Consider the following 24869-nt stretch of genomic DNA (forward strand, 5'->3'; position numbering starts at 1 on the left):
AAGAGAGAGAGCAAGAGAGAGAAAGAAAGCAAGAGAGAGAGAAAGAGAGGGAGGGAAGGAGAGAGAGGGAAAGACATAGAGGGACGTAGGGAGGGAGAGAGAAAGAGAGCAAAAAAGAGAGGAAGGAAGGAAGAGAAAGAAAGGGATGAAGAGAGAGAGAAAGAAAGAGGAAGGAAGGGAGAGAAAGAGGGAGGGAGAAAGAAATAGAGCGAAGGGGAGGAAGAGAGAATTTTTTTGTCCAAACTTTTTTTACCACCACCACCACCACCACCCTCAATGTGCTCCAGGGTTTCGTAAAGGTAAAAAATGTGCCGCAGCTCAAAAAAGGTTGAAAATCACTGGGCTAGTGCACTTAAGAGTTCTAGCTTAGCAACATGAGGTGTGGAGGGGGTTTCCACACTCCTGCTCCAAATAATGAATAAACAAAAAATACATATAATTGAACCATATAATGGTTCAATTATAATAGAGCCTCACTGGTGCAGTGGTTAGAGTGCAATGCTGCAAGCTACTTCTGCTGATCACGGGCTGCCAGTTTGGCAGATCAAATCTCAGTGGGCTCAAGGTAGACTGAGCCTTCCATCCTTCCATGATGGGTAAAATGAGGACCCAGATTGTTGGGGGCAATATATGCTGACTCTCTGTAAACCGCTTAGAGAGGGCTGTAAAGCACCATTAAGCAGTATACAGTGGAACCCCGACATAAGAGCTGCTCTACTTAAGAGCAACTCGAGATAAGAGCTGGGAGGGGAGAGATATTTTTGTTCTACTTACAAGCCCAAATTCGAGATACAAGCGCCAAGGAGCTGTCTCCTGAAGCCAAACGCTAACTTCCGCGTTTGGCTTCAGGAGACAGCTGCGAAGCGGCGCGCGTGTTTTAAAAGGTTGCAGCCGGCCTGGGGGGCTCGGGGGGGTGCTTGCAGCTTTCTTTCTTGCTCTTTTTCTTTCTCTCTTTTACCTTCCCTTCCTCTATTTCTTCTTTTCTTTCTCCTTCCCACCTTCTTCCCTCCCTCCCTCCCTTCACTCATTCCTCTCTTACTCTCCCCTTTCATAAGTTTCCTTGCTTCCTTCCTCTGTTCCTGTCCCTTCCCCCTTTCTTTCTTTCTTTCTTTCTTTCTTTCTCTCTTTTACCTTCCCTTCCTCTATTTCTTCTTTTCTTTCTCCTTCCCACCTTCTTCCCTCCCTCCCTCCCTTCACTCATTCCTCTCTTACTCTCCCCTTTCATAAGTTTCCTTGCTTCCTTCCTCTGTTCCTGTCCCTTCCCCCTTTCTTTCTTTCTTTCTTTCTTTCTTTCTTTCTTGCTCTTTTTCTTTCTCTCTTTTACCTTCCCTTCCTCTATTTCTTCTTTTCTTTCTCCTTCCCACCTTCTTCCCTCCCTCCCTCCCTTCACTCATTCCTCTCTTACTCTCCCCTTTCATAAGTTTCCTTGCTTCCTTCCTCTGTTCCTGTCCCTTCCCTCTTTCCTTCCTTCCTTCCCACCCTCCGTCCATTCATTCACCCATTCCTCTCTTGATCGCTTAAAGCCGGTCCCTGGTGCAAAAAGGGTTGGGGACCTCTGTCCTACAGGATTGGGTGGCAGAGAAGCTGAACATATGTAAATTTAAAAGTTTAAGAAAGTTTACAAGTTAAGTGAAAGAAACTTCATTATTCATTTATATGTACATGTACATTTCTTCATTAAAAACATGTCTTTCTGCATAATTTAGACTAACTTTGTGAGTTTTTTGAGGGCTGGAACCAATTAAAATTATTTACATTAATTCCTATGGGGAAAAGTCGTTCGAGATAAGAGCTGCTCGACTTAAGAGCCCAGGTCCGGAACGAATTAAACTCGTATCTCGAGGTACCACTGTATAAGTTTCAATGCTATTGCTTATGCTAACTTCAACGTAAGAGGCTTCAAAGTATAAAATTATGTATAAAATTTATGATTATGTATAAAATTTGCTGATTTTCCATGGTAACCTCCACATTTGTAGCTCTATTCTGTTTAACTTTAGGTCAATGGATGATTCAGCTGCCCATGTTTTGCCTTTTTTTCCCAAACAGAGATAAAAAATCACATTTTAGGCAAAAGAGAGAAAACGGTGGACCCGTGGCTAGAAGGCAGGTATTAACAGTAGAAACAGCCTCAGTCTCAGTGAAACAAATGGAATGAACATCCTGATTCCATTAAAACAGGTATACCCAAAAGTGCTCCTAATATAATATAGCAAGAGCACTTAGACTTATGTACCGCCCCCTAGTGCTTTACAGCACTCTCTGAATGGTTTGCAAACATCAGCATATTTCCCCCAACAATCTGGGTCTTCGTTTCACCAATCTCAGAAAAGATGAAAGGCTGAGTCAATCTTTTTAAAGGTTTTTTTTAAAAAAAATCAGACAAGCCAGGAATCTACATGCTTTGCCCTTGCCATAGTAGAATGGGGATGGACCAACATTTCTGTGTTTCAGAAACCATGGTATGTATTAATATTTGAAATGGTGATTGCTTATTTGAATCTTATGACAATCATTAAGTGTTGTACCTCATGATTCTTGACAAATGTATCTTTTATGTACACTGAGAGCATATGTGCCAAAAACAAATTCCATGTGTGTCCAATCACACTTGATCAATAAAGAATTCTATTGTATTCTATCCTATTCTATTGAACTCACATACACAGCCTGTTTTTACATCTCAAGATGTAAGCTGCAAATGATGTAGCTAGACCATCTAGCCTAATTGTCATTATGTATTGTTTTTGTCTTGCTGTGAGCCGCCCTGAGTTTTCGGAGAGGGGCGGCATATAAATCCAATAAATCTAATCTAATCTAATCTAATTTCTGGACTAATTTTTCTATTGTTTGTTTGTTTGGATTTATCTGCCGCCCAACTCCAATAGGCCTCTGGACGGTTTACAGTCATAAGAATAAATACCAACAATATAAAATAATCAAGAGAAATAAATACAAAAACAGTATAAAATACATTGTACCCCTATAAAAAACCATACATAATCTCACTCATTCATTGTCCCAACCCCAACAGAAAAGCCAGGTCTTGAAGGATTTCCTGAATACTGGTAAGGTGGGGATGATACGGATCTCGATAGGCAGTTGGTTCCAAAGTTACGGAGCTACCACAGAGAAGACCCTTCCCCAAGGCCCCGCCAGCCAACATTGTTTGGCAGACTGGACCTGGAGTCTTGTTGGTCGTAGGGAAGTATCTTGCTTCACAAAGAATCCTGAAACCCTGAAGCATACTTTCGGTGCCATTTAGTTACTATTAATAAAGGCATTATCCAATTATGGATTTTTGTTTTATAACTAGGGGTGGGCAGCAGGAAGGGGTGGAACACAGTTCCACAAGTGGAAATGAATGAATGAATGAATGAATGAATGAATGAATTCATTCATTCATTCATTCATTCATTCATTCATTCATTCATTTATTGGAATTGTATGCCACCCCTCTCCAAGGACTCGGGGCAGCTCACAACATAAATGAAGCTGTGTGCCCAGCTCCAGCTAACCACCCCACCCTCCCATTCTCCTCCTCCTCCTTGGAAAGCGGCAGGGAGACCAGCACCGGCAGGAGTTGCAGGGGGTCCATTTCCTCCCCCATCTTTTCTCAACAGCTGATTGGCACCTGTTCGCCTAATTACCCAGCCTGAGGCAGGGGGTGACCCAGGAAGTAGAGCGCGGGAAACGCGAAGCAAATTGTCACGCCAGAGAGCGATACCAGGGAGGTTGTAAGTCGAGGACTTAACAGTTCACTTGAACGATGATGAACGTTCAAGCCACTCCCACCTGGTCACACATGGCCGGCAAGCCACTCCTACCCAGTCACATGACCATCAAGCCACACCCACAAAATAAGCCACACCCATAGTTTGGCTGCCCACTACTGATTATAACATTGTTTTTTTGGATACCTTGATAACAAAAGCAAGCATATTTCTTTCCAAGCTTGTATTTAGGCCTTTTTTTAAACTCTAAAAGAACAGATTCACAAACCTCCAATGCCTTTGTCAAGATACCACTGGGCTTTCTTGCGATCACATGTACATAAAGGCTGCCCATCTGGAGCATGCAAGAAGCAATTATCATACAAGGGAGATTTCCTGTGTAAACAAAAGAATCACAATCAGATAAAGAATCTGGGGTATTTAATAGCCATGATAAATGCTTCCTTTCACTGAGTTACAGGCAGTTCTCCACTTACAAATACAATTGAGCCCCAAATTTCCTTTGCTAAGCAATACATTTATTAAAGTGAATTTCGCTTGTGGTTGTTAAAATCACTAACGTGAATGTTAACTAATCCTGGCTTCCCCACTTGACTTTGCTTTGCAAAAGGCGAATAAATAAATCATCTTGGGACACTGCAACCATCGTAAATAGGAGTCAGTTGCCAGACATTTGAATTCTGATGATTGATTGATTTTATTTTATTTTGTTTTATTTTGTTTTATTATTTTATTTTATTTTATTTTATTTTATTTTTTTATTTATTTTATGTTATTTTATTTTATTGCCGCCCTATTCCTGAGACTCATGTGACCATGGGATGCTGCAATGGCTATAAATGTGAACAATGGCCATCAGTCTTTTTTTTTCAGTGCCTGTGTAACGTTGAACGGTCACTAAACAAAATGCTGTACATAATACCTGTACATCTGTAATAAAACATTAAACTACCACCTCAATGCTATTCCACTGCATTTACCATTGATTGTAACCAGTGATGGGCCTACCAAAATTTTTACTACCACACTGCGGACGTGGCTTATGCATTTTGTTTCAACATCTTTCACTGCAAATTGGGTGCTCTGTGGTGGAGCTCCAAATTTTGCTACCGGAACTGCGTTCCTGACCGTTCCCGTAGGAGCCCATCACTGATTGTAACTCAACATACTCCCAAGTAAAGCATTAAAACTATGCACGTCTTATAGGGGATAAGATCTACAGAGTTTTTAAATAAAGGCACATAAGTCAATGAAAGCCAGGGCTGGGCAATGTTTAAGGTTAAGGTCAACATTAAGGGCTAAGAGCTGGAGTACCCAGCTTGTAATACTTAAGCATGAAAGCTAGCTGGGTAACTTTGGGCCAATCACTCTTTATTAGACCCCGTCGGGGGGAAGGGGAGGGGGGAGAGGGAAAGAGAGAGAGACAGAGAGATTTTTTTGGATTTTTAAAAAAAATTATTACCCTCCACATATACATTAACACATATACCGTAAATCATATTAAACTTCGCACTGATATGCATTACTATTCAATAAACAATTAACAAACATACTAATCTTGCACCTTTTATAATTTTGTTGCCTGTCTGTTTTCCCCAATACAGTACTTCATGTCATTCCCCTACCTATATCTCCCTCTCTTTCCTCTACCTTCTTTCTCCTTCTCTCCCTCCTTCCTACTTCTCTCTTTTCCTTCCTCCCCTTCCCTTCTTCTAGCCCCCTCCTCTTCTCCTATCTACACTCTTCCTTCTCCCCTCCCCTCCTCTTCTCTACTTCCTCTTCCTCCCTCTTGTTCTTTCCCTGAGTAAATCCATTTGTAATCCATCTTGTGGTTGACAGACAGGTAATTCCATCTCCCTAGATCTCACTTAATTAACGGTACACCTCTTAAGCTTATATGTTTTCTATATCCATATTGGTATGTCTGTAATTTTTTCCTAGGTATATTCTTATTACTGTCTTAATGCTGCCTCCGTTTACTGCCTAATTTTGTCACCTGGGGCTAACACCTTTAACTTTCCATTTTCCTCCAATTTAATCGGTGTTACTTATCTTCTATAAATATTCATTTTCCATCCTGTCATATAATTTTCCCCAAATATTATAATATTCTGAATCTTCCTTTTCTTTAATTGTCATTGTCAATCTGTTCATCTCTGCACAGTCCAATATTTTCTTGATTACCTCCCCTTCAGAAGGGGCTTTTATTGCTTTCCAATTTTGTGCAAATGCAATTCTAGCTGCTGTAATTATATGAATAATTAAATATGTATTTTCTTTATTATATTTCTCTAGTAATATACCCAACAGGAATATTTCTGGTTTCAACTCTATACATTGTTTCAATATCTTTCCTATCCATATTTGAATTAGGCTCCAATATGCTTTGGCTTCAGCACATGTCCACCACATATGATAAAAAGAATCAGGTACTTGGTGAAATTTCCAACATTTCACTGAATTGTCTTTAAACATTTTAGCTATCTTTTCTGGTGACAAGTGCCATCTATAAAACATTTTATACATATTTTCTTTTATATGCTGTTGCCATTGTCAGTTTATAGTTTTCCCCCCAAAGCTGTTACCATTTATCCAATTCTAACATATATCCAAAGTTCCTTGCCAATTTAATCATTATTTTTTCACTTGTTCTTACTCTAAATTAATATAAAGTAAATAATTACACAATTTTAATTAATCTTTCATCTGTTCCTGTATTTCATCTAATTGTGTTTTTTCTAAATTAATACTGTCTATTTTAACATCCTTATCGTATCTTGATTGCATTTGCATTCTCATATACCAATCCATCTTTATCCCTTGTTTCTCCAGTTTTTGAGTAGATTTCAATTCCCCTTATCAGTTACAATATCCTTATTTCGGGCAATATTGGGTGGATTAGTGTTTCCATTATTGATGGCCAATAAGGTATTTTCAAATAGTGTTTCTTTTTTATTTTTTCCCACACCACATACAAACAGTTCCTTATGCAATGTATCTGGAAATAGTTGTGTATTTTACTTCTCTCATACCATATAAATGTGTGCCAGTCTATCTGTAAATCATGTCCCTCCAAAGTCAAAAGTCTTGCATTTCTTAACAAAATCCATTCTCTCATCTATGTCAATGCTGCAGCGTGATAATATAACTCCCAATTCGGTAATCCAAATCCAAACATAAGTCTTGCCTCTTGTAACATTTTTATATTAATACTGTACTTGCCTTTTTTCCCTGCCAGACAAACTTCAAAATCATTTTATTAACCTCATTTTTAAAAAATTCTCTATTCTGATTGGTATGGTAGAGAATAAAAACAACAATCATGGCAATATATTCATATTGCAATTCTCCCCATCAATGATCATTTAGATTTTTTCCATTTTTCCACATCTGTATCAATTTGTTTCTGTAGTCTGTAATAATTGCCTTCCTTAATTGTTATACATCTTGCTAATAGCTGGATACTCAAATATTTTACCTTTTTTGTTATCTGTATATTTAACTTCCCTGTTAATTCCTTATTGCGCTTTTCCATCATGTTTTTCACTAACAATTTTGTTTTACCTTTATTGATTTTTAATCCCTCTACTTCTCCGTATTTTTCAATTTGTTGTATTAATTTGGGTCCCGTCTCTAATGGTTCTTCCAAGATAAACACCAAATTATCTGTAAACATTTGCAATGTATACTCCAGAGAGAGAGAGTCACTCCCACAGAACCAACACAATAGATTAAATGAACATTTCACACTTTATAAGAGTCTGAACAATAAGAGCAAATGTCTGCCTAATCATTTGGAGATAAACAAACTAACTCCCATTAGAGTTCACTATCACATCCACAATCAAGGAACCCTAATCATGACCCCCTGATGTCCCACCCAGCAGAAAACCAACTCTAAATTCATTTTAGCGTTTGGCCATGAAGAGGAAAATAATCTCTGAAGTACTATATGCATAATCTCTGAGTTTAGGCATGCATTTTCAATGGGGAATCTTCACAAAATATTTCATCTATGGTAATAAAATGTTTAAAGACTGGGGGTGGTTGGAATTTAATCTATTCTAACCTTCACTTTTATTAAGGTCAAAGACCAGCATAAGGAGGATAAGATGCAAGAAACATAGAAACATAGAAGATTGAGTGTAGAAAAAGACCTCATGATCCATCTAGTCTGTCCTTGTACTATTTTCTGTATTTTATCTTAGGATGGATATATGTTTATCCCAGGCATGTTTAAATTCAGTTACTGTGGATTTACCAACCACATCTGCTGGAAGTTTGTTCCAAGGATCTACTACTCTTTCAGTAAAATAATATTTTCTCATGTTTATTTATTTATTTATTTATTTATTTTATTTTATTTTTATTTATTTGATTTTTATGCCGCCCTTCTCCTTAGACTCAGGGCGGCTTACAACATGTTAGCAATAGCACTTTTTTAACAGAGCTAGGCTATTGCCCCCACAATCCGGGTCCTCATTTTACCCAACTCGGAAGGATGGAAGGCTGAGTCAACCTTGAGCCGGTGATGAGATTTGAACCGCTGACCTTCAGATCTACAAGTCAGCTTCAGTGGCCTGCAGTACAGCACTCTACCTGCTGCGCCACCCCGGCTCATGGTTGCTTTTGATCTTTCCCCCAACTAACTTCAGATTGTGTCCCCTTGTTCTTGTGTTTACTTTCCTATTAAAAACACTTCCCTTCTGGACCTTATTTAACCCTTTAACATATTTAAATGTTTCAATCATGTCCCCCCTTTTCCTTCTGTCCTCCAGACTATACAGATTGAGTTCATTAGGTCTTTCCTGATACGTTTTATGCTTAAGACCTTCCACCATTCTTGTAGCCCGTCTTTGGACCCGTTCAATTTTGTCAATATCTTTTTGTAGGTGAGGTCTCCAGAACTGAACACAGTATTTCAAATGTGGTCTCACCAGCGCTCTATATAGCGGGATCATAATCTCCCTCTTCCTGCTTGTTATACCTCTAGCTAGGCAGCCACGCATCCTACTTGCTTTCCCTACCGCCTGACTGCACTGTTCACCCATTTTGAGAAATTTAAAGGCATAAAATACCACAAAACAAAATGACATATATAAAATTTAAAAGCATAAAATAGATTGGCCAGTGATCAAAACTATGCTGAAAGGGGGTGGTGGGAGATCTTCTTGGACATTTTGATAAAAAGCTACACAAGGAACACTTACCTGGCAGAATATCCTACACCCAGGGGCTTCCTTTTGTGCTTCCGAGGATCCTTCACCTGCTGGCTGACTGGGGAGGATGGAAGTTTCTGATGCTGTGGGCTTTGCTCCACACTTCCCGGGTTTTCATCCTCACCAAAGCTATTATTTTTTCCTCTGAAGGGTACATCCACCAAACACTGACATTTCCTCAGAGCCTTTTCCCAAGCAGGAAGAACATGTCCATCACCTGATGCACAAGGGGGGCAGGGAAGGTTCACCAGGTGGAGGAATAAAGCCACTGACACCTGGGCATCTCGAGCAGCATAATTAATCTGAGGAAGAAAACCAAAAGGCATGCCTTAATGCAGTGTTTCCCAACCTTGGCAACTTGAAGATATCTGGACTTCAACTCCCAGAATTCCCCAGCCAGCATTTGCTGGCTGGGGAATTCTGGGAGTTGAAGTCCAAATATCTTCAAGTTGCCAAGGTTGGGAAACACTGGCTTAATGTATTCCTCAGCATCTCAAATACCCAAGGCGAATTGTCCCCAACAACAAACGGAATGAAGAACAGTTGATAAAATAAAAAAGTTATTTTCTTATGCTGCTAAACACAGACCATACTTCCCTATCTATCTTTTTATCCCAAGCCCTCCTGATGTTTATTTATTTGTCACATTTCTAGACTGTCCATCTCCTTCAAGAGGGATTCTGGGTAATGTTACTTTATTATTAATGTTAATTTTGCTCCTGATTGCTTATTTGTACCCTATGACAATCATTAAGTGTTGTACCTCATGATTCTTGAGAAATGTATATTTTCTTTTATGTACACTGGGAGCATATGCACCAAGATAAATTCCTTGGCTGATAAAGAATTCTATTCTAGTCTAGTCTTTGGAGAGGGGCGGCATACGAATCTAATAAAATTATTATTATTATTATTATTATTATTATTATTATTATTATTATTATTATTATTATTCTATTCTAGTCTTCGGAGAGGGGCAGCATACGAATCTAATAAAATTATTATTATTATTATTATTATTATTATTATTATTATTATTATTACTATTACTATTATTATTATTCTAGTCTAGTCTTCGGAGAGGGACGGCATACAAATCTAATAAAATTATTATTATTATTATTATTATTATTATTATTATTATTATTATTATAATATTCTAGTCTTCGGAGAGGGACGGCATACGAATCTAATAAAATTATTATTATTATTATTATTATTATTATTATTATTATTATTATTATATTCTAGTCTTCGGAGAGGGGCGGCATACAAATCTAATAAAATTATTATTATTATTATTATTATTATTATTATTATTATTATTATTATTATATTCTAGTCTTCGGAGAGGGGCGGCATACAAATCTAATAAAATTATTATTATTATTATTATTTATTTTATTTTATTTTATTCTATTCTATTCTATTCTATTCTATTCTATTCTTTCTCATTCCCAGACTAAATCTAAAGGGATTATTTTGGCAATGAAGTGTGTCTGCTAATCATAATCAAGATGTTCTGGGGAGTTATGATAAATCACACAGTTTGAATGTTTTCTATTTCTCATCAGCTATTAAAAGCCAGGCTAGTATGAAAAGTAAGGTAAATACTACTTTAAGTGCTTGCCCACAAAAATCATCCTAAAAAGTAGACAGTTGCGTAAGTGACAAATATGGTCCAAATCTCTACGATAGCTTTCTGGTTTTCTGATTTTCAACTGATTTATATTACAAAGGTTAAAAAGCTGAGTAAAAACTGAATACACAGATTTTTGTTGGTAGAGTGCTTTCCAGTGTGTGTGTGTGTGTGTGTGTGTGTATTTTTCTAAGGATCACACTAAAGTATCTTTTATAATTTACTCATAATGTGGACTAAATTATAAAAATTATAAATTATAAAATTTATATAATTATAAATTATAAAATTATGTGGCAAAATTATATCTCACCGCAGAAATATCTAGATTGCCTGCTTTTTGAGATAGAAACGTATGCACATGCCTGTCTACAGATTAGTGAGTTTCTGGCAGATGATCTAGCCATCTATCAAAAATCTGTTTTTTTTCCTGTTTCCTGTCTGGTCTACTTGAGAAGCTGACAGTCTTCTTGCTAAGAGAGAGGGATGATTGGTGCTTGTTTTTCTCAATAGCAACTGATGTCGGAGAATCCATCAAGCATGTCAACTAAGTTGTCTCACACTAATCATGTGAGGAAAGTCTTAGTTTCCTGCCTTGTTAGTTTGACAGAACAGAGCTGAGCATCAAAAAATCCACCAGGAGTCTTTTGTACTGATCCATACAAGACACATCATGAGGGAAAGCCTCTTTATTCTACTTGGAAGCATCCCAGAAGGATGTCAATGCCCATGTTCAATGAGACTATAATATACGCATGACAATCCACATTTGCTCTTCAAGATCTCTTCACAGAAATCTGACTGCAACATGGATACAGCAGTAGTTGTTCCACACCACCACCAAGATCAAGCTAGAATGGGAATGGGAGCCCAATTTCAGCCAATGTTGTGTTTTGGGGGAGAAATGAAGGACAAGAATAGAAGTGGGAGAACACTTTTAAAACCTGAAATAAACCAGATTTTAAATAAGCAACTGATTGAGTTTCACCTCTTTCAGTAAAGTCACCATGTCATCGAATTAATTCTTGGCCCACCCAACCCTAAAACAGAAAAGGGCTATAATAATTTTATCTAAGGATTTCAAGTCATTACCTATGTTCAAAGGCTCCTCTTTTAAAAAAACCTGTCTTCCTACTGTTCCTTTGTTCTTTCCAATGGGAGAAAAGAGGGGTCTGACTGCCAAAATGAAGGACCAGATAACAATCATGAAAGCTGCTACAGTACTACAAAGCTTACAAAGAAAACAAACCTGTTCTTGAGTTAATTGTTCCCCTTCCCAATTGCTGCAGGACAAGTGTAGAGATTTGTCAAGTGAATATTGTAGAAGCTTTTCGGCAAGGGATTTCAGGCTGAGTCCATTTGTGGAGAAGATCTTACTTCAGGGTTGTACAAAGGAGGAAGAAAAATATCCTTTATCAAACAAATGCTTAGGAACAAATCATCACTATTTGTGTGTGTGTGTGTGTGTGTGTGTGTGTGTCTGTCTGTTTGCCTGCCTGTCTCTCTATCTCTCTGTCTCTTTGTCTGTTAATTTGGGGTTTTGATGTTTAAATTAGCAGCAGCAGGATAAGTTTTTCTTGACTTATTTTCATAATTGCAACCATTTACCTAACAATGGAAGAAAACTTTATGTTTGTACAGCATGCTTAGCATGGTGGATCAAGTAGGATCAAGTGGGTTTTTAAGGTAGCCAATAAGGAAACCAGGGGTCCAGCAAAGAAAGATAGCTAGAATGAGTGGAAGCTGTAAATTCATGTGGATTTCTACTTTTCAGCACAGCTGCTTTTATTTTCCTTTTCTGATCAATGTGGAAAGGGCTGGTAACATAATGAAGACTTGCTAATATCCTTCAGGGAAAAAACGACCCTTGTGACACCAAGTAATCCTGGAGAAAATCAACAGGGATGCTGCATTCCCCCAAATCAAGATTTGTGACATATAACTGTATGTTGACAAACTAGCAACAGACATGAATAGGTGAATAACTGATTGGGTAAAACATATTGTATAAACAGGACCTACATGTATCTCAAAACTTAAAATAAATAATGGAACATTGCCAACATTCCATACTTACTGCATTTAATATTCTAGAGCCATGATGGCAAACCTAAGGCATGGGTGTCACAAGTGGCACGTGGAGCCCACTCTGCCAACACACGAACCATTGACCAGCTCAGCTCCATTGAGTGCCTCCCGCCAACCAGCTGATTTTCGGGTCAGACAAGCTGATGCTTTCTCCTCACTTTCTGCTGTCCGTGCCTTCCCAGATCTCTGGAGATTCCACCCCAGCGCTGTTTGGACACATAAGGCTTTTCCCCACTCCCAGCTCTGTTTGAGGAAAGAGGCCAAAACGGGGGGAGTTCTGCACATCCTCCCCATTTTTGGTGGCTCGCCTGCGCATGTGCAGGGGGAAGGACATGCAGGAGGGGTATTGCATTGTGTGTGTAGACATTCATGCAAATGCAACAGTGCATTCATGCACATTTTTGGCACCCGAGGGAAAAAAGGTTCACCACCACTGTTCTAAGAGAATGAAAAGTCAAGGGGAAGAGCCTTCTCTGTGGGGGCTCCGGTCCTCTGGAATCAGCTCCCCCCAGAGATTCGCACTGCCCCCACCCTCCTCACCTTCCGCAAGGGTCTGAAGACTCATCTATGTCACCAGGCTTGGGGCCATTAGACTCTAGCTACCTGGCCGACGAATGTAATGTATGCTTGTTGTGTGACTGGCAATGCTTGATTTTTAAAATGTTACTGTGGTTTTAGATTAACTAGTTTAAATTAATTGGATTAGGATGTTTACATTGGGTTTTTTATATGCTGTAAACCACTTCAAATTCTCAGAGAGGGGTGGCATATAAATGCAATTAATAAAATAAATAATAAATAAATAAAATTATATTAAAGCATAACCTTCTCAGTTAACAATATGTTAGAAACATAAGCAAAGACAGTTATGGTGAAACCTCAATTCAACAGAATTTTGGGTACAATGGACAACATTTTCACCTGAACATCCTACCATAGTAAGACACATATCCATTGTGTCTGCGGACGAGGAACTTTTAAAATGCCAAACCAAATAAATATGTTGTATTTCCCTCATTCACTGTTATTTACATAATTTGTATAATACCACTATGCAGATTAAGTCATTCTCATGAAATTATATTGTTCGACCAATTGTGAAATGACACAAATGATCCAATTTGTTACATCTGCATAATAATGACACTATGCCCCAATGATATTGTTTGCAATATTATTGTCATTCAGGAATAGCCCACATTTCCACCATGAATGGTCTGTTAAAACAAGGTTACTCTCAAAGATACATACCTATATCTTAAGGCCAGGTAGCGGAGGTCCACAGTCCCTTTGACAGTTACACTATAGTCATGAAATAGCTTACTGGCATCTTCCCAACATCCTACCCCGACTTTTAGGATTTTGACATCTGCCAGAACTTCAAGCAAGGTCTTTGGAAGAACTTGTCCCCCACTGGTCAGTTGGGGCAAACGAAGAAGGAGGCAAAGTCCATTACAAGCAGCTAATTGTAAGAGAGAAACAGGATTGGCCTTTTTTCCTTCCACTGAGACCTAGAGAAATAATTCAGAAGAATAGAGTGATGGCAAGAAAAGCAACTGGGCAACTTGGATTATATAAAATCCACAGACAACTCTATGTATTTTTAGTAATATCATGCTGATCAGCACCATTCCCCATAAGCTGTGCGCGTGCGTGCCCCAAAATACCCCGCGCGCACCCTTTTCAATGGGCGCGCGCTCCCCATCCCTCTGCCAACCTGCGGGGGGGGAGGGGCAGCAGGAGGAAAGGGAGCCGCGGCCACCCCTGCCTCCCCACAGTGCCTCCGGCCAAACGCGTCCCTGGCTTCTCAGCCCCGTCCCCCGCCCGCCCAATCCGCCCCCTCTCCTCCACCGCCGCCTCCTGCCTTGGGCCGCGAGTTCTCTCGCGGCGGTGGTGGCTGCAGGACGAAAGCGCTCCCAGCCAGCGGGCTGCGAGAGAGGGCTTTCTCCGCGGGCTTCGGGAATGCCCGCCCCGCCCCTCTCGCAGCCCCTTCGCTGGGAGCGTTTTCGTCCCAGACTTCCAGCAAGGGGGCTACAGTAGAGGCAGGGCAGGCGTTCCTGAAGCGCTCAGAGAAAGCGCTCTCACAGCCCCCTCGCCGTCGGTGCCTCCGTTCAGGAGCTCCACCTCATAGCTGATCACCCTGCCGGCGTCCCATGGCTACTGCCCAATGCCGCTGCTGAGAGAAAGAGAGAAAGGGGGAGGAGAGAGAGATAGCAAGAGAGAGAAGAGAAAGAAAGCAAGAGAGAGAAGAGAAAGAAAACAAGAGAGAAAGAGAGAGAGAGATGAAAGGGGGGAGAGAGAGATAGCAAGAGAGAAGAGAAAGAAAGCAAGAGAGATAAAAAGAAAGAGTGAGAGAGAAAGAAAGCAATAGAGAGAGAGAAAGAGAGAGAGAGCAAAAGGGGGAGAGAGAAAGAGAGAGAAATGACTCTTGATTTAAAGCATATGGTAAAAAGCACCCAAATAATAACAGAGAGAAAAAACCCCAGCCGTTTGTGTGTGTGTGTGTGTGTGTGTGTGAACTCTTGAACCATTTCCAATAGCTCACCTCTAATTGGAAATTGTTCAAGAGTTCACACACACACACACACACACACACACAAGGGGGGAGGAGGCAGGGATGGAAAAAGAGAAGATAATAATAGTAATAGATTTTGGTTTTGTTTTATTATTAATTTCTTTTAATAAAAAAAGAAGGGAATTTTTTTCTTATTTATTTATTTATTATTTATTTTTCTATGCTGCCCAGTCCCAAAGGGACTGTCGCTCAGACACTATACTTTTCCGCCCACACCAAAAAAAAATTAGAGGGAACACTGCTGATCAGGACACCTAAATCTGTTAAATATTCACTATGTAATCTAGAAACTCTTCTGCTGGCTGTAGAATGTACATAGTGAGTTGTTCATCTTCTAGAATCTCAGAAGGACTCTCATCTCCAGATTGCGATACCATACATAAGCCAAGAATATCAGACCTTTGTATTTCAGAACAAGATCTAGCAATTCCCAATTGTGTTGAAAATCCTGGCTGATGGTGGTACAGTAGTCCCGTCCCTCACCTATCGCTGGTGTTACGTTCCAGACCTGGCCGCGATAGGTGAAATCCGCGATGGGGAATTTCTCCTCCTTCCCAGCTCTTTCTACAACCCCAAGCACACCGCCGCCGCCGCCAACCACTAAGCACGCCTCCAAAGACTGCCTTCTCGGCACTGGCGAGGCGGGTTGAACGAGGGGACGAGCCTCCGCCGGAGCTCAGTCCCCGCCCTGCTTATCAATCGCCCAGCCGCGGGCTGGTTGGCTTGTCCTGTATCTGTGCCAACGCTGACTTCAAAACCCGCGATGAAGTGAAGCCGTGGTGGGTGAAGCGCGATATAGCAAGGGACTACTGTAATTTTATTGTGGAAGGAGGATTGCAAATCCAGATATTATTTAACTTGGGTATGGAATAGTTTTTTCGGTTGGTAGATTATATCAGATTTATCTAATAGATTATGAGTTTTTCCACCAAAAGAGCAAGTAAGAGATAAATCATTATTATTATTATTATTTATTAGATTTGTATGCAGCTCCTCTCCGAAGACTCGGAGCGGCTCACAACAAGAAAAAAAAGTACAAATCCAATAGTTAAAAACAATTTAAACCCCTTAATATAAAAAACAGTCATACATCTCAGACAAACCATACATAAAGCGAAAACAGCCCAGGGGAATAAATTTCCCCATGCCTGATGGCAGAGGTGGGTTTTAAGGAGTTTGCAAAAGGCAAGGAGGGTGGGGGCAATCCTAATCTCCGGGGGGGGGGGGGAGTTGATTAGCCATACATTATACATTACGTATACATCTTACATTAGCAATAGAAAATAGATTAGAAAAGCAGCAAGTAGGCAGAAGGACAGTGTATATGCCTGTGAAGTTTAGCCTGTGGCCAGTAACTGGAAAAGAACTGATCACTTGATGCCTTTTAACTTTTTATGTAGTCTATTCACAGCTTCTTCTTTTACTGTCTCTCTTTCCATCTCCAATTATTTTCTCTCTTTGCTTCATTTCCATACAGATGGTACCCCTTTTTTCTTTTCTTATCCACTGCAATTACCTCTTTACCTTACTCTATGTCCATTCTTTTAGAAAGGGAAGGAAGAAGGGAAGGAGGGTGGGAGGGAGGGAGGGAGGAAAGAAGGAAGGAAGGAAGGAAGGAAGGAAGGAAGGAAGGAAGGAAGGAAGGAAGGAAGGAAGGAAGGATTGTGAGAATAGCTTATCTATCAGAGGAATAATTAATATATTATACAGGAGCTCTGAATAGATGTAAGTAGCATATATAAATCTTGAACTTTATGGGAAGAAGATCATATTTTAAAAATAAATCAGTTAAGACAAAATTAAAATTAAAACCAGGCATGGGGGAATTGAAATATTCCCTTCCCCTAGGCTTAAAAAAATTATGTATGTTATGACTGTATGTATGACTGATCTCTTAAATGGGGTTTTTTAGATTTTTTAATATGTATTAGATTTGTTTACGTTGTCTTTTTATTGTTGTTAGCCGCCCCGAGTCTGCGGAGAGGGGCGGCATACAAATCTAATAGATAGATAGATAGATAGATAGATAGATAGATAGATAGATAGATAGATAGATAGATAGATAGATAGATAGATAGATAAATGCAATATGTTAAAACTTCTGAAATAGGCTATGGTATCCAAGCCAGCCCTCGGTCTTAGTTTATAAAGCCTGTGTAAAGAAATTGATTAATAACCTCTCTATTTAGCTTCTGAAAAAGATTTTTAATAGTCTCTAAGACTTACCCACTCACAGTCAATTCCGAGGACTGGGCAACATTCCAACTCTTTCGTTAATAGGGGTTCCACTTCATTCCACTTCCCTATTTCAGAAACGATTATTACTTTTGTTTCAAGGATCTCCTCCAGCCAACAAATTGTGGGAGAAGGTTCTTTAATATTTCCTCCTTGGTTTGGTGTTATACGAGTTTTATGTTTTCGATTTTGGATGACCCTCCAGACTGCGAGACCTGCTGCAATGCCAAATAGGGTAGCCACAGTAACAGTGACTGCTGTTGGTCTGGGCATGTTTTCATCTTCCTTTCTACTCCATATTTGCAAAGATGACAATATGCAGTGATCTAGCAAAATGGAATAACACTGATTAAAATATAAAGCACAGTTGTGGAGAAAAACTAGTAAGTCTGATGAACCCATCACCTGAAATAAGTTATCCTACATTTTTGTCTATGCTGTCCTAAATTATGTTTTATTCAATAAATTAAGACAAACTAAACAAGCAATATTAACAGATTATCAGGTGTGGGTTCAAACATTGGGACATTTTTGAATAAATATATGAAAGATTAATTTATAAATTGATCTCCATCCAATAGACTTCAAATGCCAAGCAGAATTTGAAGAAATGCATGTTCAGATGATATCAAAGAGACAAATTTAATTGTGTCTTAGAAATGTTGGTAAAGAAAGTGATCAGAGTGAATCCACTTAGGCCCTAATTATCAATGCTACTCAGGTTCTAATGTGAAATATGTTACCAAATTGACTGGAAATAGTAGTAGTAAGAGTATTCAATGTAATGTATATGAAGATGTAAAATTGCTGAAGTATGGTACTCTAACAGAAACCCCATTTAACTTCACAGGAAGTTCTCCACCACCACCCAAAAAATATATATAGTTCAGAAGGAATCTGAAACAAAAGTCACTTCACTTCAGAATGAAATCATGTGCTTTAAATTACCCATTAATTAAACCTCAGTCATAGTTACTATGCAATGTCAAAAAGCAAATATCAGAAAACAAATATCCTGCCCAAATGAGAGGGAGAAAGGGGGAATTCAAGCATTCAGAAGAAAAATACAGCCACTGAAAGAAAGGACTGTCAGATCCAGGACTTGCAATTTCCTGGCATCCTCCTGTTAGCCTTACCAGGTACAGTAGATCAGACACAAAACACACCCAGATGAGCTAATTCTACTTTATTGTAAGGCTACATTAAAAGAATCGTGCAAGTTTGAAAGTACAAGCCTTCCACTGTCTGCTTTATAGCTCGAGAAACTTGAAAAGGTCACTTCTGAGCCTATTGCCCCTATAATCAGCTCATTAATGGCTTGCTCCCGATTTGGCCCGGTTCTTTGAACTGATAGTTGCAGTGGGAGGCTCCGCCCACCAACCTGGGACGTTTCTGCACATGCCCAGAAGCGCACACGCGAACCAGTAGCAACGGGTTTTAGAATCCACTACCGAACCAGCTACAAACTACACCTTCTCTTATTTGACCATTCCCTAAGCAGCATCTCTTCTCCCTGACTCTCAAGGTTTTCCCCCCCCCTCCCAAGTACACTTCCTCGTTGACTTAGTTGGAAGCTAGCAAGAAGTCACAAGTTACAGTCATATGAAGTCAGTGATGGGCTACCAAAATTTTTACTACCATACCGTGGGCGTGGCTTATGCATTTTGTTTCAGCATCTTTCAGTGCAAAATTGGGTGCTCTGGGGTGGAGCTCCAAATTTTGCTACCGGAACTGCGTTCCTGACCGTTCCCTTAGGGGCCCATCACTGTATGAGGTCCTCTGTTAATGACCTATAATCCTCACTGAATGACAGCAACCGGAACTTCTGGGATTGCCATCACTAAATGATGTGGTCACATGGCACTGCATTTTACCACCATTGCTATTCTGTCCCAAAATCTATCTGTAACAAACGTTACAGAAAGAACCTCGGTGGTACAGTGGTTAGAGTGCAGTACTGCAAGCTACTTCTGCTGATCACCGGCTGCCAGCAGTTTGCAGATCGAATCTCATTTAGGCTCAAGGTTGACACAGTTTCCACCCTTCCAAGGTCCATAAAATGAGGACTCAGAGTGTTGGGGGCACTATGCTTACTCTCTGTAAATCGCTTAGAGGGGGCTGTAAAGCAGTATGAAGCGGTATATAAATCTAAATGCTAATGCTTCAACGTAAGAGGCTTCAAGGTATAAAATTAGGTGTAAAATTTATGATTATGTATAAAATTTGCTTACTCTCTATAAACCACTTAGAGAGGGCTGTAAAGCATTGTGAAGTGGTATATAAATGCTAATGCTTTTCAGCAACTGAGAGGTTGGGAATTGCACACAAATTATCCAAACCTGTTGCATCTATAATGGCTTCTTAAGTTTGGACAGACCACTGCTTCTTTCAGAGATGGAAAAACCACCCTGTCCCTCAAGAAAACATTTATCCCCACAGGGATACAATCACATATAACCTCTTTGGGAAGCCTTGACCAATCAGAAGGACAGACCTACGGACTAGCAAACATACACTGGTAGTCCACAGCTAGAATAGTTGTTTTATTACAGAAACAAACCCCCACCATATGTACACTGCTGAAAAGAATAAAGGGAGCAATCAAATGACACATTCTAGATCTGAATGAATGAAATACTGTATTCTCATTGAATATTTTGTTCTGTACAAAGTTAAATGTGCTGACAACAACATTAAATTGATTGTCAATCAGTTTTGCTTCCTAAGTGGACAGTTTGATTTCACAGAAGTTTGATTTACTTGGAGTTACCGGTATATTCTGTTGTTTAAGTGTTCCCTTAATTTTTTTTTGAGCAGTATATAAAGTTCTACTCATTTACTTACTTACTTACTTACTTACTTACTTACTTACTTACTTACTTACTTACTTACTTACTTACTTACTTACTTACACAAAGTTCTACTTCCTTCAGACCACAGCAGTACAAGCCAATATACAGAAATTTAAATTGGAGACTTTTTCTTCCCACCTTTCTAAGTCAAAAGATATTTGCTTTGTCTTTTTAAATTTTGGAAAGCATTTCCTGTGCTTCCTCTCATCAGCTTTAGTCCTTATAATACTAAAGAAAGATGAGGAGATTATAAAGATGAAAATAAGGGGTGTCAAACTCGATTTCATTGAGGACCACATCACATTTGTGTTTGACTTTTGGAGAACTTGGGGGGTATGACCAGCTCAACATCACTTGTGTCAGGGTGACGGTGGTGGCCCCAGTGCTCTGCCAGAGAAAATGGGCTCAGTTTTCAGCTGGGATGGCCTCCTGCAACCCTTTGCTAGAGAAAAAAAAGCTGCACACTGCCCCCCAAATGCACACTGCCCCTCAAGCTCCGTTTTCGCAGGGAAAGGCCGGTCCTTCACTGTTTCCAGGGCGAACCTGTGGGCCAAATCTAAGCACCCCATGGGCCTGATCAGTTTGACACCCCTAATGAAAATGAATATTATTGCGGGGGAAATAGGAGGAGGGAGGAGCATTCTATGTGTTGAGTCATTTATAAAAATGATAAAAGCAGGATATACATAAATATATAATCATAAACAAATAGTCCTAATGAGTTTCATTTCAGAAATTGTAGGGCAGATAAGCAGTGTGTGATTAACATTTTCAGGCAGAGAATATGAGTGATTTTAAAAAGAACTGGTGTTCACCAAGAATATAGAAATGTGTAATCTTAAACAATGTTTTGAAACTTTTGTTTAAGATTCACTCCAGCCCCAGGGAAGGAGAAAGAGACCAGTGTAACTCCCATTCTTAAAATAAAATCCTGCTGGGATTTAGAAAATTATATCTACCAGTAATTAATTTCAGTTGTGTACAAATTATACAAAGTATGATTCATATAACATTTTCCAGTGGTTTGATGTCAGTCCTTTGAGGTAGGCCAGATCAGGAAATAGACTCCAGGAACACTATTTCAGTGATACAGTATAGGCTTTAGTAAATAATCTTGAAAGCCTGACTACATTTTTCCTTCCTTTTGTCTTACATCCCAGCAAGTTAAGGCAAAGACAGTCTGGATTTCTTTCTATTTTTTTTCCATTTCCTGGTCTTAAGATATGTTTTTGTAATGGTTTCTGCAATTTCTCCAAGCTCATCTTTGTTCTCTGCCCCAAGACCAGTTTTGGTGAAGAGGATCAATATGGAATGTTTCCAAGTATAAGACTAAATTTCATAATCTCCAAAAGTGTCAATGAACATAAATGGTAAGATGAATCCATTTAATATCAACAAGTAACTGTATCTTATAAATCCATAGGAGAAAAACTAATACCCATTATAATATCCTAACAGGTAATACTTTTATTATAAAATATCAGAAGGTGTGCAAACTCACAAATTCTTCAGAACTGAAGAACAAGAAATATGGAAGAAAGAAGAAATTCATAAAATTGGGCTATTTCAAGCTATGTAATCTGACATCTCAACTCAAATATGACTGGACTTTCAGAATATTTTTGACAAAACCTAGGAAAAAATCCTAAGCAAATTTAGAAGTTATGAAATAAGAGAAAAAGATTATCTTTTAGATTGTTTGCCAAATATAATACAGAAAAGAAAGAACAAAAATGAAACAATCCTCACACTGCAAGCAAATAAGACATATTGTCAGTCATGTTCATGGACATCAGTGCTTTTGATATTTTTTTTCTATATGTGATTTTGAATTGGGAGCAGGATGGTCAATCATACTGATGGACAGATTACTGAACAGGCAATTCAATATAAGATATGAAATAATACAGATTGAGGAAAAACTCACAAAAAGAACAGTCTTGTTAAGAGATAGGATAGGCAGTAATATTTTGTTGCTGGTCACATTTTCTGTTTCAGGGGATTTATTCCTCAACTGAACTAACATATTTATAGTGGTGCAACTACACTAAAATATACAGATTGTTCTCTAAAATATTGCTGTTCTTCATACCAGGAAAATGGCGTATGATTTATTACGGAGGACACATTCTGCCACACCTAACTGCTTTCTCAAAACTCTATAAATAAAAAATGAAGAAGCAAACTGGCATACCGCAAACAACCCCAGCTTCTGACATTATTTACAGCATTACCTTTCAATTCATGCTGGTAAAAATTCTGGGAATTACAAGCCCACCCCATATATAGACTGACATAGGACGATGCAATTGTGACACATAGTCAAAGGTGTCAGTAAATCTTATTTTAAATTCATATCTTGGGCTGAAATGTGCAACAAAATTTTGTATACAGTGTATGAGCTATGTCAATGCCTGAATGAGAGATTACCAACACTTTTACATGTACCTTTTTATGATCTCACAGGAAAGGCAAATGTAATAAGCACAGTTTGCAAACTTTTTTTCAGCTCCCATTTGTGTGCAGGTTCAATGAGCAAAAAATGAATACAATCTCCCACACCTTCTCATCATTGAAGGCAGTAGATTACAACAATTAAGATATACTTTTTATATTTATTATTATTATTATTATTATTATTATTATTATTATTATTATTTAGATGTGTATGCCGCCCCTCTCCGTAGACTCGGGGCGGCTCACAGCAATAATAAATATGTATTTATTCTTAGAAATTTGCTCCACATTTGATCACTATGCTTCCTCATTTAAGATTTCTTGATCTTCAACAATATTATTGAGACACGAGATGACCCATTTAAATGTCAAACATTAAAAATGTACAAGTAAAACAAAGCACGGTCATCTTTGTAACCACTTTTCAGCCTTGGTGTATAAGTTATTTGGAACTTAAAAATTTACCTAAAAGGCAAAAATTCTATTTTATGTCATCTTTGCAACCACTTTTCAGCCTTGGTGTATGTTATTTGGAACTTTAACATTTATATAAAAGGCAGTTTATGTGTTCAGTTCTTGCAACATTCACCCTTACAAAAGTAGCCAAATACATTTACATAGTAGATTGACAGTAATAATGAAGATTTTTCACTGGCGGAGACTACAATCCTCCCCCAACTTTTGCCTCCAAAATATTTAAAACAATTTCCATTATCCCCAGCTAGCATGGTTGAGGTGTGTGAGCCATATTAGGGAACCAAAGCACAAAAGACTGCTAGTTATAACATCTTTGGGTGAGAAAACGTTCCGGTTTTCATCAACAGGGAAACACCGCGAGAGATTCTACAAAAAGCAGTTTCTCCATCTTGTAAACTTAACTTAGACTAAAAGTCCATTATGAATCTGGACGCTTTATATTTATTAGCACCTTTAGAAAAAGGCTTCAAGCAAAAAAAAAAGATAATCCAATAATTGCTTAACAATACTGCATTATAATCACAATCCCGGAAGAGGGGAGACTATTATTACTTAAAGAAAAATAAATCATACATCCAGCCTCTCTTGCCTACAGCCCTCTCAAACTAATAATAATCCCATCCTCCTCCGACGGCGCCTTTATCAATAGAAAGCGCTCACGTGTACGTTACCTGTTTCAGTAGCGAAGGGGAGGTGAAAAAAACACCCCTTGGTTGGCACAGCAAGACTTCCGGGCTCCCCTTCAGATTCAATACACTGGTACGGAACGTACAAGCGAGTTTTCATACCAAGCACTCCAGGAAGCTGCCATGTTGTACGGCAATTGTGCCTTGATTCGATTTGTTTGGGCTTCTGTTTTCCGAAGCGGTGGCCTCCAACGTTAATTAAAATAATCACTCCTGCTACACTCAAGCTAACAACAAACAATAGCCGGTGCTGTGTGGCACGTACTGTTTCTTGCGAGGTACCCAAATTGTTTGACATGGCTCTCTTGAACTGTTAATTGGAGCAATTGATGAATCTGCACGTTAGCATCACCCCTTCATTTATCGGAGAAGTAGGAATTTGCTGCGTAAAGGGAACCTCCTCTTAGCGCTGCTTGTTTCTGTACATAGTTACTCGGAAACAACACCGAGTTCAAAGCAGTGTTGTGTTTATGCCTGCCTCTGAGAGGAAGTATTGCTTTAGTTTGACCAGAAAAATACGGAGCAAATTAACCCCCCCCCCCCATATTTTTTTGAATGAGGATCTGACTCTGGGACTAATAGACATTAGTATCGCTTAGGACTTCATGACAGAAGGCCTTCCCTCACCAGCTTTCATATTTTATTTTTTTATTTATTTTGTCCAAAACATAATACACATTGAAGAGAATAGATATGTAATAATATAAATAAAGAAAAGAATAGAACAAAATATATAAAAGTGCAGGTGAACATATTTGAAAGGAAGAAAAGATAAATGAGATGAGAGACAATTGGACAGGGGACAGAAGGCACACTGGTGCACTTATGCACGCCCCTTACTGACCTCTAAGTAACCTGGAGCAGTGTTCCCTCTAATTTTTTGGGGGGGTGGGCGGAAAAGTATAGT

General features: G+C 38.9%; 1 protein-coding gene across 1 annotated transcript in view; it reads right to left on the reverse strand.

Annotated features, from left to right (window-relative positions):
- Window positions 1-24337, reverse strand: part of EXD2 (exonuclease 3'-5' domain containing 2) — a 41454-nt gene extending 17117 nt beyond the window's left edge. The window contains exons 1-6 of the mRNA XM_070758757.1: window positions 23948-24337; window positions 17482-17816; window positions 13932-14191; window positions 11842-11968; window positions 8945-9255; window positions 4003-4109 (exon numbers count right to left, since the gene is read on the reverse strand). Of these exons, the coding sequence (XP_070614858.1) occupies window positions 4003-4109; window positions 8945-9255; window positions 11842-11968; window positions 13932-14191; window positions 17482-17816; window positions 23948-24260 (1453 nt within the window). The 5' untranslated portion in view covers window positions 24261-24337. The remainder of the gene's footprint in view (window positions 1-4002; window positions 4110-8944; window positions 9256-11841; window positions 11969-13931; window positions 14192-17481; window positions 17817-23947) is intronic.
- Window positions 24338-24869: the final 532 nt, after the last annotated feature.

This window comes from Erythrolamprus reginae, chromosome 1 (genome assembly GCF_031021105.1).
Source record: "Erythrolamprus reginae isolate rEryReg1 chromosome 1, rEryReg1.hap1, whole genome shotgun sequence".
Taxonomy (NCBI): domain Eukaryota; kingdom Metazoa; phylum Chordata; class Lepidosauria; order Squamata; family Dipsadidae; genus Erythrolamprus; species Erythrolamprus reginae.